At 41.1% G+C, this 19873-nt stretch overlaps 1 protein-coding gene across 2 annotated transcripts in view; it reads right to left on the reverse strand.

Moving 5' to 3' along the window:
- Window positions 1-19873, reverse strand: part of LOC142209053 (guanylate-binding protein 3-like) — a 174968-nt gene that overhangs the window by 101059 nt on the left and 54036 nt on the right. The window contains exons 11-17 of one of the 2 annotated variants that reach the window (XM_075277996.1): window positions 11953-12080; window positions 11397-11506; window positions 8880-9076; window positions 6776-7018; window positions 6369-6652; window positions 5458-5670; window positions 5157-5259 (exon numbers count right to left, since the gene is read on the reverse strand). In XM_075277996.1, the coding sequence (XP_075134097.1) occupies window positions 5157-5259; window positions 5458-5670; window positions 6369-6652; window positions 6776-7018; window positions 8880-9076; window positions 11397-11506; window positions 11953-12080 (1278 nt within the window). The remainder of the gene's footprint in view (window positions 1-5156; window positions 5260-5457; window positions 5671-6368; window positions 6653-6775; window positions 7019-8879; window positions 9077-11396; window positions 11507-11952; window positions 12081-19873) is intronic. The other variant, XM_075277997.1, reaches the window with a different exon arrangement.

Genomic DNA, 19873 nt, shown 5'->3' on the forward strand with positions numbered 1-19873 from the left:
ATAGAATTAGATACACGCGTCTGCACACAGTACCACATGCAGTAGGATTAGATACGCGACTCTTCACACAGTACCACACAGGGGAGGATTAGATACGTGTGTGCACACAGTATCACACTTTGGAGGATTAGATACATGCCTCTGCACACAGTACCACAAGCCAGAGAATTAGATACGCGTCTCAGCACACAGTATCACACGGGGGAGGATTAGATACGCACCTCTTCACACAATACCACACAGGGGAGGATTAGATACAGGCCTCTGCATACAGTACCACATGCCAGAGAATTAGATACGCGTCTCAGCACACAGTTCCACATGGGGGAGGATTAGATACGCGCATCTGCACACAGTACCGCACGCCAGAGTCATTAGATACGCGCGTCTGCACACAGTTTCACTTACTGGAGGATTAGATACGCGCCTCTTCACACAATATCACATGGGGAGGATTAGATATGTGCATCTGCACAAAGTACCACACCAACAAGAATTAGACACTTGCATCTAAACACAGTACTACACGGGGAAGGATTAGATACAGCTTTACTCCAGGTAATTTTAAAACTTGACTTTTATTTGATTGTTTAAAAAAACAAACTAAATTAAAAACTGCTGACAATACCCTTCAGGGTGAATTCTGATTGTGAAGTCATACACAAACCATTTACTTTGAAACATGTGGGGGGACCTGTCTCTGAGTAATCCCTAGAGACTGAGAACACCTCACTCCCTCATACACATGTCCTGCGGGGTATAGTATTGCCGAGCTGCGTTCACGGGACCTTGCATAAGGCTCAGCGAGCTCCCCCTCCTCCCCTCCGAGGTTACTGGCCTAACGCCACGCCAACAGAGGGAATGGAAGGACTCACTGGCCAGGTCACCTATTAAAGCAGCCGGTATATTTCAACTCCCGCACTAGATATTAATCTCTGACCCTACGCGTTTCCTCCTATTATAGATTCATCAGGGGTCACTAATGTAGATTTCACAGTTAAAAGCAGTCACCACTGCTCTTTCAGCGGTATAATGGGCTGACCGCCAGCAGGACCGCCGCTCCACATTCAGGACCGCTGAGGTGTTCTCAGTCTCTAGGGATTACTCAGAGACAGGTCCCCCCACATGTTTCAAAGTAAATGGTTTGTGTATGACTTCACAATCAGAATTCACCCTGAAGGGTATTGTCAGCAGTTTTTAATTTAGTTTGTTTTTTTAAACAATCAAATAAAAGTCAAGTTTTAAAATTTCTTGGGCAGTCAGTGTCAGTGCCCTTCCGTGATATTTTTGAATAAGAAATTTACACGATTTACATGGATCGTGACTCTCTGTGAGTTAGTTTTTACTCCAGGTATCCATAACAACTGATCACAGGTTTTTCACTGATATCCAAAATGAGATACACATAATCACATGACGCTTATGGACATACACACAAACCACATACAAAATACATCAGTGCAAAATTGGACAAGTCTTATGGGGCCACTACACAAACATAAAATGTAATATACCCGTGCGAAGCCGCGTCCTCCCTCTAGTATATATATATACATATCTCCCTATATTATAAAAATGAATTTCTGTCTGTCTGTCTGTCTGTCTGTCTGTTCTCTAATGCGAACCAAACGGCTGGACCGATCTTCACCAAATTTGGTACAGAGATACTTCAGATATCCGGGAAGGTTTAAGACGAGACTCCAACTCACTCGGACATACCGTTGCTGAGATACAGCATTCCAAACACAGTGCCCCCCCCCCCCCCTTCCTTAGCCAATACAAACCTGCAAGTCTTTCACTTCTATTCCAACTGCAATACACACAGTCACTGCACATGCACAATACAACACTGATATCCAAACTGAGATACACACATCAGAGGATTAGATACACAGATAAGCACACAGTATCACACGCCAGAAGATTAGATACACGCGTCTGCACACAGTCCCACACACAAGAGGATTACATACGCGCTTCTGCACACATTTCCACACACTGAAGGATTTGATACGTGCGTCTGCACACAGTTCCACATGCCAAAGGATTGGATACACGCATCTGCACACAGTTCCACACACCAGAGCATAAGATATGCACGTCTGCACACAGTACCACATGTCGTCGGATTAGATATGCGCGTCTACACACAGTTCCACACTCCAGAGGATTAGATACGCGCGTCTGCAGACAGTTGTACACGCCATAGGATTAGATACATGTGTCTACACACAGTTCCACACACCAGAGCATAAGATATGCACATCTGCACACAGTACCACATGCCGTAGGATTAGATATGTGCGTCTACACACAATACCACACAGGGGAGGATTAGATACGTGTGTCTGCACACAGTACCACACTTTGGAGGATTAGATACATGCCTCTGCACATAGTACCACATGCCAGATGATTAGATATGCACATCTGCACACAGTACCACATGCCAGAGGATTAGATACACGCATCTGCACACAGTACCACACGCCAGAGGATTAGATAAGCACGTCTGCACACAGTTCCCCACGCCGTAGGATTAGATACGCGCCTCTTCACACAATACCACACAGGGGAGGATTAGATATGTGCGTCTGAACACAGTACCACACTTTGGAGGATTAGATACATGCCTCTGCACACAGTACCACAAGCCAGAGAATTAGATACGTGTCTCAGCACTCAGTACCACACGCCAGAGGATTAGATACGCGCATCTGCACACAGTATCACATGCCATAGGATTAGATACGCGCATCTACACACAGTTACACACGCCGTAGGATTAGATACGCGCCTTTTCACACAATACCACACAAGGGAGAATTAGATATGCGCATCTGCACACAGTTCCACACACCAGAGGATTAGATAAGCACGTCTGCACACAGTACCACATGCCATAGGATTAGATACGTACGTCTGCTTACAGTTCCACATGCCAGACGATGAGATACGCACGTCTTCACACAGTTGTACACGCCATAGGATTAGATACATGCGTCTGCATACAGTACCACATGCTGTAGGATTAGATACGCGTGTCTACACACAGTTCCACACGCCGTAGGATTAGATACGCGCCTCTTCACACAGTACCACACTTTGGAGGATTAGATACATGCCTCTGCACACAGTACCACATGCCAGAGGATTAGATACGCGTCTCAGCACACAGTACCACACTGGGGAGGATTAGATACGCGCATCTGCACACATTACCACACGCCAGAGGATTAGATACATGCCTCTTCACACAATACCGCACGGGGAGGATTAGATACACACATCTGCACACAGTACCACACGCCGGAGGATTAGATATGTGCATCTGCACACAGTACCACACCAACAAGGATTAGATACTTGAGTCTAAACACAGTACTACACGGGGAAAGATTAGATACAGCTTTACTCCAGGTATCCATAACAACTGATCACAGGTTTTTCACTGATATCCAAAATGAGATCCACATAATCACATGACGCTTATGGACATACACACAAACAACATACAAAATACACCAGTGCAAAATTGGACATTTCTTATGGGGCCACTACACAAACATAACATGTAATATACCCGTGCGAAGCCGGGTCCTCCCTCTAGTATATTATATATGGCAATGCTGCATCCACTGATCTACTGGAAGACTCCGCATAAGACAGAAGTCATCACATTGCTATGGTGTGGTCAGGGGCCAGGCTATAGGCTCATGAGCAGCAGAGAATGACTTCAGCTTGGACACCACCTCTCATACTTCTTATGACACCCCAACTCCAATTTTCCTTTCTACCCACCCATCTCACCCTTGTTTCAGTGATATTGTGGTTGGTCCAGAGGTTTAGAAGTTGTTAATATGATTGGTTCAGTTAGTGGATAGTCAGTAGTTGGTTCAGTGGGTTAGTGGTTGGGTCAATGATTGGTCATTGGTTATATGGTTGTTCAGTGACTTAATGGTTCACCAATAGTCAGCTCAGTGATTTAGTACTTAGTTCAGTGAGTCAGTAGATGGTTCAGTGAATTAGTAGTCGGTTCAGTGAGTTAGTAGTCGGTTCAGTGAGTTAGCAGTTGGTTCAGAGAGTTAGTAGTTGGTTCAGAGAGTTAGTAGTTGGTTCAGTGAGTTAGTAGTCGGTTCAATGAGTTAGTAGTTGGAACAGCAAGTTAGTAGTCAGTTAAGTGAGTTAGTAGTTGGTTCAGTGAGTTAGTAGTCAGTTCAGTGAGTTAGTAGTTGGTTTGGTGAGTTAGTAGTTGGTTCAATGAGTTAGTAGTGTGCTCAGTGAGTTAGTAGTCGGTTCAGCGAGTTAGTAGTTTGCTCAGCGAGTTAGTAGTTGGTTCAGTGAGTTAGTAGTTTGCTCAGTGAGTTAGTAGTTGGTTCAGCAAGTTATTAGTAATCAGTTCAGTGAGTTAGTAGTTGGTTCGGTATGTTAGTAGTTGGTTCAGCGAGTTAGTACTCGGTTCAGCGACTTAGTAGTTTGTTCAGTGAGTTTGTAGTCGGTTTAGTGAGTTAGTAGTCAGTTTAGTGAGTTAGTAGTAGTCAGTTCAGTGAGTTAGTAGTTGGTTCAGTATGTTAGTAGTTGGTTCAGCAAGTTATTAGTAGTTAGTTCAGTGAGTTAGTACTCGGTTCAGTGAGTTAGTAGTTTGTTCATTGAGTTTGTAGTCGGTTTAGTGAGTTAGTAGTCGGTTTAGTGAGTTAGTAGTTGGTTCAGAGAGTTAGCAGTCAGTTCAGTGAGTTAGTAGTCGGTTCAATGAGTTAGTAGTTGGAACAGCAAGTTAGTAGTCAGTTAAGTGAGTTAGTAGTCGGTTCAGTGAGTTAGTAGTCGGTTCATTCAGTGAGTTAGTAGTTGGTTTGGTGAGTTAGTAGTTGGTTCAGTGAGTTATTAGTCGGTTCAGAGAGTTAGCAGTCGGTTCAGTGAGTTAGTAGTTGGTTCAGTGAGTTAGTGGTTGGTTCAGCAAGTAAGTAGTTTGTTCAGTGAGTTAGTAGTCGGTTCGGTGAGTTACTAGTCGGTTCAGTGAGTTAGAAGCAGTCGGTTCAGTGAGTTAGTAGTCGGTTCAGCGAGTTAGTTTTTGGTTCAGTGAGTTAGTAGTTGGTTCAGTGAGTTAGTAGTTGGTTCATTTTGTTGCTTGATTTTCTGCAGCTGCATTAAGATCTTACCAGCCAACTTCTTTTCCTTTTCTTCCAGACTTTTATCCGCTATCAGGATGGTGGACTCCACAGTCTCCTTTTCTTTGAGAAACTCTTGAAAGACTTCCAGAGACTGTGGAAAGATCAGATATTCATACAGGTGTTACAGGATATAGTAAAGCAGAATGACTGGTCTACAGAATGTTCCAGAAGTTACAACTAAGGACAGAATCTATACATAGTGTATCAGTAATGGGAGGGGCCTTTTATGGGTTGAAATACATTTAGCGATACAAATAATACAGAGGTAGTTGGGATCACTTCTTCTTACCTTCACCCCTTTCCCTTTGACCTTCAGATAATTCTCCTCCAGTGATTTCTTCTCTTCGAGGAATATCTTATACCCCCCGGGCACAGAGAACTTTCCTTCCCTTATTCCTTCCTCCAGACTCACACTCAGCTCCTGCAGTAAGACTCTGCACTTTGTCTCGGACGCCTCTTCATTTCTCAGTAGATACGTTGCCTTTTTGTGGCCCAACGCTTCCTACAGGAGAATAAAATGAAAGGGGTGGTCCGAGTTATGAATAGGGTTGAGCTGATCTTGAAATTTCAGGATCATTTTTAAAATCTGATTTTTGGTCATTTTCCAGCCGGTCCCGATTGTGAAATGTGCTCGATCGCCGATCAGGATCCGATCTTTCCCGATCCCGATCGCTCAACCCTAGTTAATGCTTCTCTATGGGAAAAGTAACTTTTAGGGTTGAGCTGATCTTGAAATTTCAGGATCATTTTTAAAATCTGATATTCGATCATTTTCCGGCCGATCCCAATCGCAATCGTGAATTTGCTCGATCACCGATCGGAATCCGTTCTTTCCCGATCACTCAACCCTAGTTATGAACAAAAAATTCCTAAATGGTAACACAACCACCTATATTTACCCACTGCCATCTGTCTGCTCCAGCCCTCCCTGCCAGTGACTGTGACCTCAGTGCTGCCGCCATGTAAGCAAAGCCTGGCACGGAGGACCTGAAGACAACCATGGATATGCCACAAAGAAAGATCTACTACAAGAGCTATGTCAGAGACAGACATGATCCAGCCACCATGGTTGGTAGACCCATGGACTGTGAGCTTTAGGCAGAGAGAACATCTGCTTTAGTCACTGACTAGAAGACCAATCCATTTCCCAGATGCCATAAAAAAGGCAAACAAACAAGTGTGTCCTATCCCTTCTTTTACCAGCAACTTGAGTTGGTATACTTGATTGTCATCCTTAAAAGAAAGCTTCATGAAGACCTTCAAGGCTTGTGAGTGACATTCCTTGTCCAGGCTTAGAAACTCTTCTTGTGTCTCCGTTGGAAATTTACTTCCATATTGAGTCATCATCTCCTCGTACTTAGATAAAGCTTCTTCTATGGCTCGAGAATTCTCAATCTTTGCCAAAGCGACAACAGCATTTTCCAAAGAAGGAATGGACCCGCTACGAATGGACTCCACGTAGGAGACGGCGATATCTCCAAGACCTGATCATATAGAAGAATAAGGATAAGATTATTCAGATGCAGAAGATGATGTAGAGCACTGTAATGTCATACCCCAGGGTGAGGACTCACCTCTCCCGGTCACACCAAAGACTGAGGACTTACCTCTCCCGGTGATCGTGTACCCTCCTGATAGGGTTTTAGCTGAATTATTCTCATAAATGTATTTACAGAATTTCCTTGTCTGTTGTACAAATGTTGGGTTCAGCTGAGACTCCTCCATATTGTCCAGGTTCTGGAGATCGTCCTTAGATGCCGGCCGATCAAACACAAAACACTTGTGGGAATGGAAGAAATGGCGGAGACACTCCCGGGGGAGGTTGTAATTTCTTATTTGTTCACTCAGACCTGGAAATAGATGATAGAGGTGAATAAACGAGTCCTCAAGGTTTAGCACAACCCTCTTGTCAGATTCCTTGCCTGGATTTCTATACTTGATTTGGTAATGTCCAATGGAAAGACCATTCTCCGCACTATAAGATCTTCTAGCGAGCGATTCTAGACTTTGTTTATCCTTTGAGGTCATATTGGTTACATCACCGAGGGTCATCTCCCGGCTTGTTCAATGTCAGAACATACTCGGGATATTCGGGATTAGACTATTATGGTTATGACTAGGCATTGGCGCATCTTTGGTGTAATCTGGCACATCTTCATGCATCTAATTCTAGCCTAAAATTTATGACTTAATATTGTTTGACTTTCAAGACCTATAGGTGTGAGTTCTAAGGGAACAGAACATTAGCGAACAGTGCGATGTCAAGTTCTGAATCAAAGTCACTTAAAAGGTAGAATGAACATAGACAAGAAGGCGAAGATCTTATCTCTCAGGTTATAAATCTGGCCTAGATCTAGTCTTCACATCAGCCATTACATTAACAAATTAGATTGGTTTTTGTACGGAGCTGTATATGGGCTTTGTTTTGCTGGACAACATGTAGTTTTTATTGAAAACATATATATATATTTTAAATGTAACATTGGTAGTTGAGAGGAGCAGGGAAAATTAGGTTATGGGGGAATATTGAGGGGCCCACTTTCAAAAAGTTTGCACAGGGCCCCCCAATACATTAATATGGCCCTGCATCTGCTGGTGTATCCACTCCGCTTCAGAGAGGACGCAATAGTCAATCATGTGCAGCAGGTCATACATGTCCATCCTGGTACACATAGGGGTTAAACATATGATGAAACATGCCAAATACTAACAATGATAATCCGCAGAATTAGCTCTGGGGTCTAAAGTGGATCTTATAGATCAGATTTGATGGTCGGCTGAAGTGGCAGATTTGTGGTTCCTACATAAAGCTGGAAACATTTGTCACACCCGACCGTCAACTGAAGTTAGTTATAACTAGGGATGAGCGAACCAATTCTGATCCAACCAAAATTTATGCAAATTTTCAAAAAAGTGAACCAATTCTGACCAACCAAAATTGACTCCAATTTTCAAAAAAAGTGAACCAATTCTAAACCAATCAAAATTGACTCAGATTTTCAGAAAAGTGAACCAATTCTGATCGAACCAAAATTGACGCAAATTTTCAGAAAAACGAACCAATTCTGATCCAACCAAAATTGACGCACATTTTTTAGAAAAGTGAACCAATTCTGACAACCAAATTGACTCAAAATTTCAAAAAAGTGAACCAATTCTAATCAACCAAAATTGACTCAAATTTTCAAAAAAGTGAACCAATTCCGATCCAACCAAAATTGACGCAAATTTTTTAGAAAAGTGAACCAATTCTGACCAACCAAATTGACTCAAAATTTCAAAAAAGCAAACCAATTCTGATCAAACCAAAATTGACTCAACATTTCAAACAATTTCGACTTTAACTTAAAATGATTGGGGTTCGTCACCCATAAAACATTATTATACTTTGGGTTCTTCTCACAAGTGAAGGCCATGGGATGGTACAGCATCATATCAAACGTTATACTCACCTTGTCTCAGAAGCCTGTCACACCAGAGTGCCAGACATCAGCCAGAGGACTCCGAGGAAATGTGAGCTTGACCCTAAATAAACCAGAAGGCTCGAAACAAATCTCATGAGGTTCGCTCATCTCTAGTCATAACCAAAATTGTGGGTTTTTTTTGACCAACATTTGTTCCAGACAAATGCTCGTAACGTAAAATCTAATGTGTATGGGCAGATTTATTTCGGCCTTGGCCAGGGTCAGCACCTCAGAGTCACATGCATACCTGACTTTAGCTTCAGGGCGTTTTTCAGATATTCGTCTTCGGTGATTTCCTTCCCGTTCAGTTGCAGCTGAAGAGTGAAATCTCGGACGCACCAGATGAAGGAGGGAAAAATTCTCTTGAACTCGGATGAATCGTCTTGTAACTCCTCCTGCTCAGAAGATTTCAATTTTATCTTCTCGGTAAGTTCTGTGACATAACTCGGAGGAATTAAGGAGTAAAATATGTAAAACAGTTATCAGTCACACAAACCTAAAGAGGGTTTCAAGAAGTAAGGTCGAGTTTGTTCCCCTTCCCCGGTTCTCCATTCGGTTGAATATTTTAAACTTTAAAATTTTTACTGGCATTGAGCGAACCAAGTTTCATTTCAGGTTTTCCAGTCCAGTCCCAATCAGGGGCATAACTTGAGAGGTGTATCAGGGCCCACGAGCCTTAGGGGGGCCATAAGCACTGGCATCAGTATTGAGATTGCAGCTTCCATCTGTCCCATAAGCCAAGGAGACCCTCAGATTACCCAAACCACATTAGGGTGGATTAAACTCCTCAGCACCCAGAACCATCACTATCAAGAATTCTCTGTAGGAATCAGGTAGGGGGCCCGGACACAAGATTCCCCCGGGGCCCACTAGACTTTAGTTACATCACTGGTCCCAACATTCTTTTTGTCTCAATAAATGTGTTCCGAATCTGTTAGGGCTGCTCTACTGACTGTATCCAATATGGCGTCCGCAACTCCCCAGGCATAGTAGGGGGTGCAGGGGGTAACATATAGCTGTCCTAATGTACATTTGGTGCCCTAACATACATTCATTGGGCCATCTACACTGACTAGTGGCTCGGCGGGGTCTATGAAGCTTCTGGTCACTTGGTCACCATGTGGGATCATTCTGCCAAGAATAATTCCAAAAAGTTTTTGTTTCATTGGAAAACTGCAACTTTAAAAAAAAATTTGAATTTGCCCATCTTTATTAGTTACCAGATTTAGCAGGTAAGTTCCATCCTAGCAGGTTATAACATTTGGTGTATAAGTCTAACCCTGTACATTCCACCTCCACGAACTGCAACCCTCAATCCAAAACTTTTACAGTCGGTCACATTCAGTATTTTGCATCAGTATTTAGAAGACAAAACCTGGACTGGGTCCAGAGTACAGAAGAGAAGCAAATACGAGGGTAATCTGAAAAGTTTCCGACCTCCACATGTAGATGGCATCACTCGTCAACCAAAGTTGGGGGATGTGTTCGCACGTGCGTTGGAATGTACTTACAAAAATTTCCGCCGTTTTGCACCAGCGGTTTTTCTTTGACAGTTGTTGTAGTGAGTCGATGTGAGTGATTTTGTGAAAATAGATAAAATCGAATATCGAGCGGTCATTAGATCTTTGTTTTTGAAAGGCAATACGCCATCGCAAACTAAAGACGAGTTGGACGCTGTGGACGGGGGACTCCGCACCATCATGGACCAACGTCAAATTTTGGGCAGCTGAATTTAAACATGGAAAATAAAAACATTTATCCAGCTTCAACCAAGGCGATGAACATCAAGGAATAGATGCGGTAGATATATAAAATGTAACTTTTATTTTTTTCATCCAAAACTATAAAAAGTTACATAGTAACTGATAGGGTTAGTGGAAATCCAAACTTAGCTACGCGTTTCAGGAACGCCATGTCCCTTCCTCTCGGCCGAAGTTTTGGCACCGATTAATGACTGTGGATGAAACTTGGAGACACCGTTACACCCCGGAAACAAAAACAGAGTCAAAACAGAGGACTGCAAAAGAAGAATCGGCCCAAAAAAAGGCAAAAGAGCGTTCCTTCGGCTGGGAAAGTGATGGCGACTGTTTTCTGGGATAGTCATGGACTTCTCTTCATAGATTACAGGAGCAGCGTACGACTACGACGTGACATCACTGGACAAGCTGAAAGCGGAAATGGAGGAAAAACAGCCCCATTTGCAGAAGAAGAAAATTCTGTTTCACCAGGACAATGCGTCGGCCCACTCCTCAGCGGATGCCACGGCGAAAATCCATGAACTGCGGTTGACCCCGCTCCTTACTCACCAGATCGAGCCCCAAGCCACTTTTTTTTTGTTCCCTCAGCTAAAAGTTGAGCTCGGAGGACAGAAATTTTCGTCCAATGAAGAAGCCATCGCTTTCGTGAACAACTATTTTGAAGAGAAAGATACCAACTTTTTTATTGGACGGGTTACAGAGATGGGAGAAGTGTACAGAAGTACAAGGAGATGATGGGGAAATAAAAATACATTGGAAGAAAAGATGTCTTATTTCTTTGTTAGGTCAGACATTTTTCAGACGGCCCTCGTACCTTCAGTATTCAGGGAAATATCTTTGAGGCAACAACCCCAAACAAATTGATACCAATTTGTTTCTATTGGTGCCATGCATGTAGCTCCGCAGTGTGAATACTGCCAAAGCAAGTCCTGTAATCACCAGCAATTCTCCAATAGGCGTAGCCGTAAATCCTAATATCAGCCCCACAGATCAGATATAAAGGATACTGGAGCTGCTCCATGGCCTGCTGGTCAATGGTCCCCATACTGTTATATACCAGGGTGCTGCTGAGGAGAACCGCCAGGGCGAAGATCCAGGAGTCATTCTGACTGTTCCCCTGAAATACAATAAACGGGGGGTTTAAAGAATAAAACTGGGACAACAACAAAATATGAAGAATTTCCATAGTAGGGCAATAATCCTGTCCTTAGGATAAGTCATCAATATCTGATTGTGGGGGTCTGAGAGCCGGGACCCCTGCAGATCAGCTGTAAGAGACCACAACGTTCTAGTGAGCGCTGCCGTCTCTTTACAATGGTGGACATAGTGGTCTCGCTTATCGTTGCAGCTCAGCCCTATTCACTTGACTGGGACTGAACTGCGGCTATGCTGTGATGTCACATTTTTCAGACAGCTGATGGGCATGGTGCCCGGTGTCAGCCCCCTGTCAATGAAATGTCAATGCGTAACTCACAGAAAACCTCTTTAGGCCATGGCCCCATGCCATTAATATATACTGTACAAGGCCACGTCAGTTGCGACTACATGGACGTTTGCACTGACCTTCTCCACATCGCCCAGTCCTTCTGTATCCAGCAGTACGAGGGTGTGTTCAGGTGTCACAGGGTGGGGAACGCACCACATCCAGATACCTTTAGTCATAGACTGGACTGTCGCTCCCAACGAGAACCCTGTATGGACAGATACATAGAGATATAAGACCCTCCGAACACAAAGACCCCAAAGCACTAGTCATACTCCAGATTTTTGGTTCTAGTCACACCGTGTTTTGAGGTCACTTTGAAGCCATTGACCGTTCCAGAGTCCAGTAGATTATTATGGGATGTCCTGTGTATTTTTACATTTATTGCCCCTCTACTATACAGTATAACAGGATCCTCTACTATACAGTATAACAGGATCCTCTACTATACAGTATAACAGGATCCTCTACTATACAGTATAACAGAATCCTCTACTATACAGTATAACAGGATCCTCTACTATACAGTATAACAGGATCCTCTACTATACAGTATAACAGGATCCTCTACTATACAGTATAACAGGAATCCTCTACTATACAGTATAACAGGATACTCTACTATATAGTATAACAGGAATCATCTACTATACAGTATAACAGGAATCCTCTACTATACAGTATAACAGGATCCTCTACTATACAGTATAACAGGATCCTCTACTATACAGTATAACAGGGATCCTCTACTATATAGTATAACAGGAATCATCTACTATACAGTATAACAGGATCCTCTACTATACAGTATAACAGGATCCTCTACTATACAGTATAACAGAATCCTCTACTATACAGTATAACAGGATCCTCTACTATACAGTATAACAGGATCCTCTACTATACAGTATAACAGAATCCTCTACTATACAGTATAACAGGAATCCTCTACTATACAGTATAACAGGATCCTCTACTATATAGTATAACAGGAATCATCTACTATACAGTATAACAGGATCCTCTACTATACAGTATAACAGGAGCCTCTACTATACAGTATAACAGGATCCTCTACTATACAGTATAACAGGAATCCTCTACTATACAGTATAACAGGATCCTCTACTATACAGTATAACAGGATCCTCTAGTATACAGTATAACAGGGATCCTCTACTATATAGTATAACAGGAATCATCTACTATACAGTATAACAGGATCCTCTACTATACAGTATAACAGGATCCTCTACTATACAGTATAACAGGATCCTCTACTATACAGTATAACAGGAATCCTCTACTATACAGTATAACAGGATCCTCTACTATACAGTATAACAGGATCCTCTACTATACAGTATAACAGGGATCCTCTACTATATAGTATATCAGGAATCATCTACTATACAGTATAACAGGATCCTCTACTATACAGTATAACAGGATCCTCTACTATACAGTATAACAGGATCCTCTACTATACAGTATACCAGAATCCTCTACTATACAGTATAACAGGAATCATCTACTATACAGTATAACAGGATCCTCTACTATACAGTATAACAGGGATCCTCTACTATACAGTATAACAGGATCCTCTACTATACAGTATAACAGGATCCTCTACTATACAGTATAACAGGATCCTCTACTATACAGTATAACAGGATCCTCTACTATACAGTATAACAGGATCCTCTACTATACAGTATAACAGGAATCCTCTACTATACAGTATAACACGGATCCTCTACTATACAGTATAACAGGATCCTCTACTATACAGTATAACAGGATCCTCTACTATACAGTATAACAGGATCCTCTACTATACAGTATAACAGGGATCCTCTACTATACAGTATAACAGGATCCTCTACTATACAGTATAACAGGAATCCTCTACTATACAGTATAACAGGGATCCTCTACTATACAGTATAACAGGATCCTCTACTATACAGTATAACAGGATCCTCTACTATACAGAATAACAGGAGTCCTCTACTATACAGTATAACAGGAATCCTCTACTATACAGTATAACACGGATCCTCTACTATACAGTATAACAGGATCCTCTACTATACAGTATAACAGGATCCTCTACTATACAGTATAACAGGATCCTCTACTATACAGTATAACAGGGATCCTCTACTATACAGTATAACAGGATCCTCTACTATACAGTATAACAGGAATCCTCTACTATACAGTATAACAGGGATCCTCTACTATACAGTATAACAGGATCCTCTACTATACAGAATAACAGGAATCCTCTACTATACAGTATAACAGGAATCCTCTACTATACAGTATAACAGGATCTTCTACTATACAGTATAACAGGATCCTCTACTATACAGTATAACAGGATCCTCTACTATACAGTATAACAGGATCCTCTACTATACAGTATAACAGGATCCTCTACTATACAGTATAACAGGATCCTCTACTATACAGTATAACAGGAATCCTCTACTATACAGTATAACAGGATCCTCTACTATACAGTATAACAGGATCTTCTACTATACAGTATAACAGGATCTTCTACTATACAGTATAACAGGATCCTCTACTATACAGTATAACAGGATCCTCTACTATACAGTATAACAGGAATCCTCTACTATACAGTATAACAGGATCTTCTACTATACAGTATAACAGGAATCCTCTACTATACAGTATGTGGTAAAGTGTACGGTAAGGTGGAGGACGGAGTGTATATCTCTCCTGGTTTCCTCAGCCAGGCGAGATAAAGGAAAGCCAGGGTAAGCATGTTCTAGCAGAGCATAGTCTGCTGGAACTTTTGTTCCACATTATGGGCTGGCTTTTCTGGACTGGAGGGCAGGTTGATAGTGGGAGCCTTCCAGTCCACACCCTTACTCCACCACGGGTTTTGCCCTGAGTCCGGGGCAGGCACAGGTGAGGCTTCCTTGGGACTATTTACGGGGGAAGGAAGCTCAGTTATGGGCCCTGGTACACACAAGGAGTGTGTGAGGAAAACAGGTACCTTGTGGACTTTGACTGGCTCATATGGTGACTCAACCTGCTGTAGGTCAGAGAGGTAACCTGCTGTATAGATAGAGCCGGACAAGGCTTAGGTTTTGTTTGTTGTTTTGTTTCTTTGCTGGCACCGTGTTTTATGCCGAATGCTCAAATAAAACACTGGACTTGTTTATTCTACTACCTGTCTGCATGGTGTCATTGCCGTTCCCAACCGTGTGAGCTGAACCCCTTACAAGTATAACAGGAATTCTCTACTATACAGTATAACAGGATCCTCTACTATACAGTATAACAGGATCCTCTACTATACAGAATAACAGGATCCTCTACTACACAGTATAACAGGATCCTCTACTATACAGTATAACAGGATCCTCTACTATACAGTATAACAGGAGCCTCTACTATACAGTATAACAGGATCCTCTACTATACAGTATAACAGGATCCTCTACTATACAGTATAACAGGAGCCTCTACTATACAGTATAACAGGAGCCTCTACTATACAGTATAACAGGATCCTCTACTATACAGAATAACAGGATCCTCTACTATACAGTATAACAGGATCCTCTACTATACAGTATAACAGGGATCCTCCTACTATACAGTATAACAGAATCCTCCTACAATACAGTATAACAGAATCCTCCTACTATACAGTATAACAGGATCCTCTACTATACAGTATAACAGGATCCTCTACTATACAGTATAACAGGATCCTCTACTATACAGTATAACAGGATCCTCTACTATACAGTATAACAGGATCCTCTACTATACAGTATAACAGAGATCCTCTACTATACAGTATAACAGGATCCTCTACTATACAGTATAACATTAATCCTCTACTATACAGTATAACAGGATCCTCTACTATACAGTATAACAGGATCCTCTACTATACAGTATAACAGGATCCTCTACTATACAGTATAACAGAGATCCTCTACTATACAGTATAACAGGATCCTCTACTATACAGTATTACAGCGATCCTCTACTATACAGTATAACAGGATCCTCTACTATACAGTATAACAGGATCCTCTACTATACAGTATAAAAGGAATCCTCTACTATACAGTATAACAGGATCCTCTACTCTACAGTATAACAGGATCCACTACTATACAGTATAACAGGATCCTCTACTATACAGTATAACAGGATCCTCTACTATACAGTATAACAGGATCCTCTACTATACAGTATAACAGGAGTCCTCTACTCTACAGTATAACAGGGAGCCTCTACTATACAGTATAACAGGATCCTCTACTATACAGTATAACAGGAATCCTCTACTATACAGTATAAGAGGATCCTCTACTATACAGTATAACAGGATCCTCTACTATACAGTATAAAAGGAATCCTCTACTATACAGTATAACAGGATCCTCTACTCTACAGTATAACAGGATCCACTACTATACAGTATAACAGGATCCTCTACTATACAGTATAACAGGATCCTCTACTATACAGTATAACAGGATCCTCTACTATACAGTATAACAGGAGTCCTCTACTCTACAGTATAACAGGGAGCCTCTACTATACAGTATAACAGGATCCTCTACTATACAGTATAACAGGAATCCTCTACTATACAGTATAACAGGATCCTCTACTATACAGTATAACAGGATCCTCTACTATACAGTATATCAGGATCCTCTACTATACAGTATAACAGGATCCTCTACTATACAGTATAACAGGATCCTCTACTATACAGTATAACAGGAATCCTCTATTATACAGTATAACATGAATCCTCTACTATACAGTATAACAGGATCCTCTACTATACAGTATAACATGAATCCTCTACTATACAGTATAACAGGATCCTCCACTATACAGTATAACAGGAATCCTCCACTATACAGTATAACAGGAATCCTCTACTATACAGTATAACAGGGGTCCTCTACTATACAGTATAACAGGATCCTCCACTATACAGTATAACAGGAATCATCTACTATACAGTATAACAGGAATCCTCTACTATACAGTATAACAGGATCCTCTACTATACAGTATAACAGGATCCTCTACTATACAGTATAACAGGATCCTCTACTATACAGTATAACAGGAATCCTCTACTATACAGTATAACAGGATACTCTACTATATAGTATAACAGGAATCATCTACTATACAGTATAACAGGATCCTCTACTATACAGTATAACAGGAGCCTCTACTATACAGTATAACAGGATCCTCTACTATACAGTATAACAGGAATCCTCTACTATACAGTATAACAGGATCCTCTACTATACAGTATAACAGGATCCTCTACTATACAGTATAACAGGGATCCTCTACTATATAGTATAACAGGAATCATCTACTATACAGTATAACAGGATCCTCTACTATACAGTATAACAGGATCCTCTACTATACAGTATAACAGGATCCTCTACTATACAGTATAACAGGAATCCTCTACTATACAGTATAACAGGATCCTCTACTATACAGTATAACAGGATCCTCTACTATACAGTATAACAGGGATCCTCTACTATATAGTATAACAGGAATCATCTACTATACAGTATAACAGGATCCTCTACTATACAGTATAACAGGATCCTCTACTATACAGTATAACAGAATCCTCTACTATACAGTATAACAGGATCCTCTACTATACAGTATAACAGGATCCTCTACTATACAGTATAACAGAATCCTCTACTATACAGTATAACAGGAATCCTCTACTATACAGTATAACAGGATCCTCTACTATACAGTATAACAGGATCCTCTACTATACAGTATAACAGAATCCTCTACTATACAGTATAACAGAATCCTCTACTATACAGTATAACAGAATCCTCTACTATACAGTATAACAGGATCCTCTACTATACAGTATAACAGGAGCCTCTACTATACAGTATAACAGGATCCTCTACTATACAGTATAACAGGAATCCTCTACTATACAGTATAACAGGATCCTCTACTATACAGTATAACAGGATCCTCTAGTATACAGTATAACAGGGATCCTCTACTATATAGTATAACAGGAATCATCTACTATACAGTATAACAGGATCCTCTACTATACAGTATAACAGGATCCTCTACTATACAGTATAACAGGATCCTCTACTATACAGTATAACAGGAATCCTCTACTATACAGTATAACAGGATCCTCTACTATACAGTATAACAGGATCCTCTACTATACAGTATAACAGGGATCCTCTACTATATAGTATATCAGGAATCATCTACTATACAGTATAACAGGATCCTCTACTATACAGTATAACAGGATCCTCTACTATACAGTATAACAGGATCCTCTACTATACAGTATACCAGAATCCTCTACTATACAGTATAACAGGAATCATCTACTATACAGTATAACAGGATCCTCTACTATACAGTATAACAGGGATCCTCTACTATACAGTATAACAGGATCCTCTACTATACAGTATAACAGGATCCTCTACTATACAGTATAACAGGATCCTCTACTATACAGTATAACAGGATCCTCTACTATACAGTATAACAGGATCCTCTACTATACAGTATAACAGGAATCCTCTACTATACAGTATAACACGGATCCTCTACTATACAGTATAACAGGATCCTCTACTATACAGTATAACAGGATCCTCTACTATACAGTATAACAGGATCCTCTACTATACAGTATAACAGGGATCCTCTACTATACAGTATAACAGGATCCTCTACTATACAGTATAACAGGAATCCTCTACTATACAGTATAACAGGGATCCTCTACTATACAGTATAACAGGATCCTCTACTATACAGTATAACAGGATCCTCTACTATACAGAATAACAGGAGTCCTCTACTATACAGTATAACAGGAATCCTCTACTATACAGTATAACACGGATCCTCTACTATACAGTATAACAGGATCCTCTACTATACAGTATAACAGGATCCTCTACTATACAGTATAACAGGATCCTCTACTATACAGTATAACAGGGATCCTCTACTATACAGTATAACAGGATCCTCTACTATACAGTATAACAGGAATCCTCTACTATACAGTATAACAGGGATCCTCTACTATACAGTATAACAGGATCCTCTACTATACAGAATAACAGGAATCCTCTACTATACAGTATAACAGGAATCCTCTACTATACAGTATAACAGGATCCTCTACTATACAGTATAACAGGATCCTCTACTATACAGTATAACAGGATCCTCTACTATACAGTATAACAGGATCCTCTACTATACAGTATAACAGGATCCTCTACTATACAGTATAACAGGAATCCTCTACTATACAGTATAACAGGATCCTCTACTATACAGTATAACAGGATCTTCTACTATACAGTATAACAGGATCCTCTACTATACAGTATAACAGGATCCTCTACTATACAGTATAACAGGAATCCTCTACTATACAGTATAACAGGATCTTCTACTATACAGTATAACAGGAATCCTCTACTATACAGTATGTGGTAAAGTGTACGGTAAGGTGGAGGACGGAGTGTATATCTCTCCTGGTTTCCTCAGCCAGGCGAGATAAAGGAAAGCCAGGGTAAGCATGTTCTAGCAGAGCATAGTCTGCTGGAACTTTTGTTCCACATTATGGGCTGGCTTTTCTGGACTGGAGGGCAGGTTGATAGTGGGAGCCTTCCAGTCCACACCCTTACTCCACCACGGGTTTTGCCCTGAGTCCGGGGCAGGCACAGGTGAGGCTTCCTTGGGACTATTTACGGGGGAAGGAAGCTCAGTTATGGGCCCTGGTACACACAAGGAGTGTGTGAGGAAAACAGGTACCTTGTGGACTTTGACTGGCTCATATGGTGACTCAACCTGCTGTAGGTCAGAGAGGTAACCTGCTGTATAGATAGAGCCGGACAAGGCTTAGGTTTT

The sequence above is a fragment of the Leptodactylus fuscus genome, chromosome 6 (assembly GCF_031893055.1).
Source record: "Leptodactylus fuscus isolate aLepFus1 chromosome 6, aLepFus1.hap2, whole genome shotgun sequence".
In the NCBI taxonomy this organism is placed as follows: Eukaryota; Metazoa; Chordata; class Amphibia; order Anura; family Leptodactylidae; genus Leptodactylus; species Leptodactylus fuscus.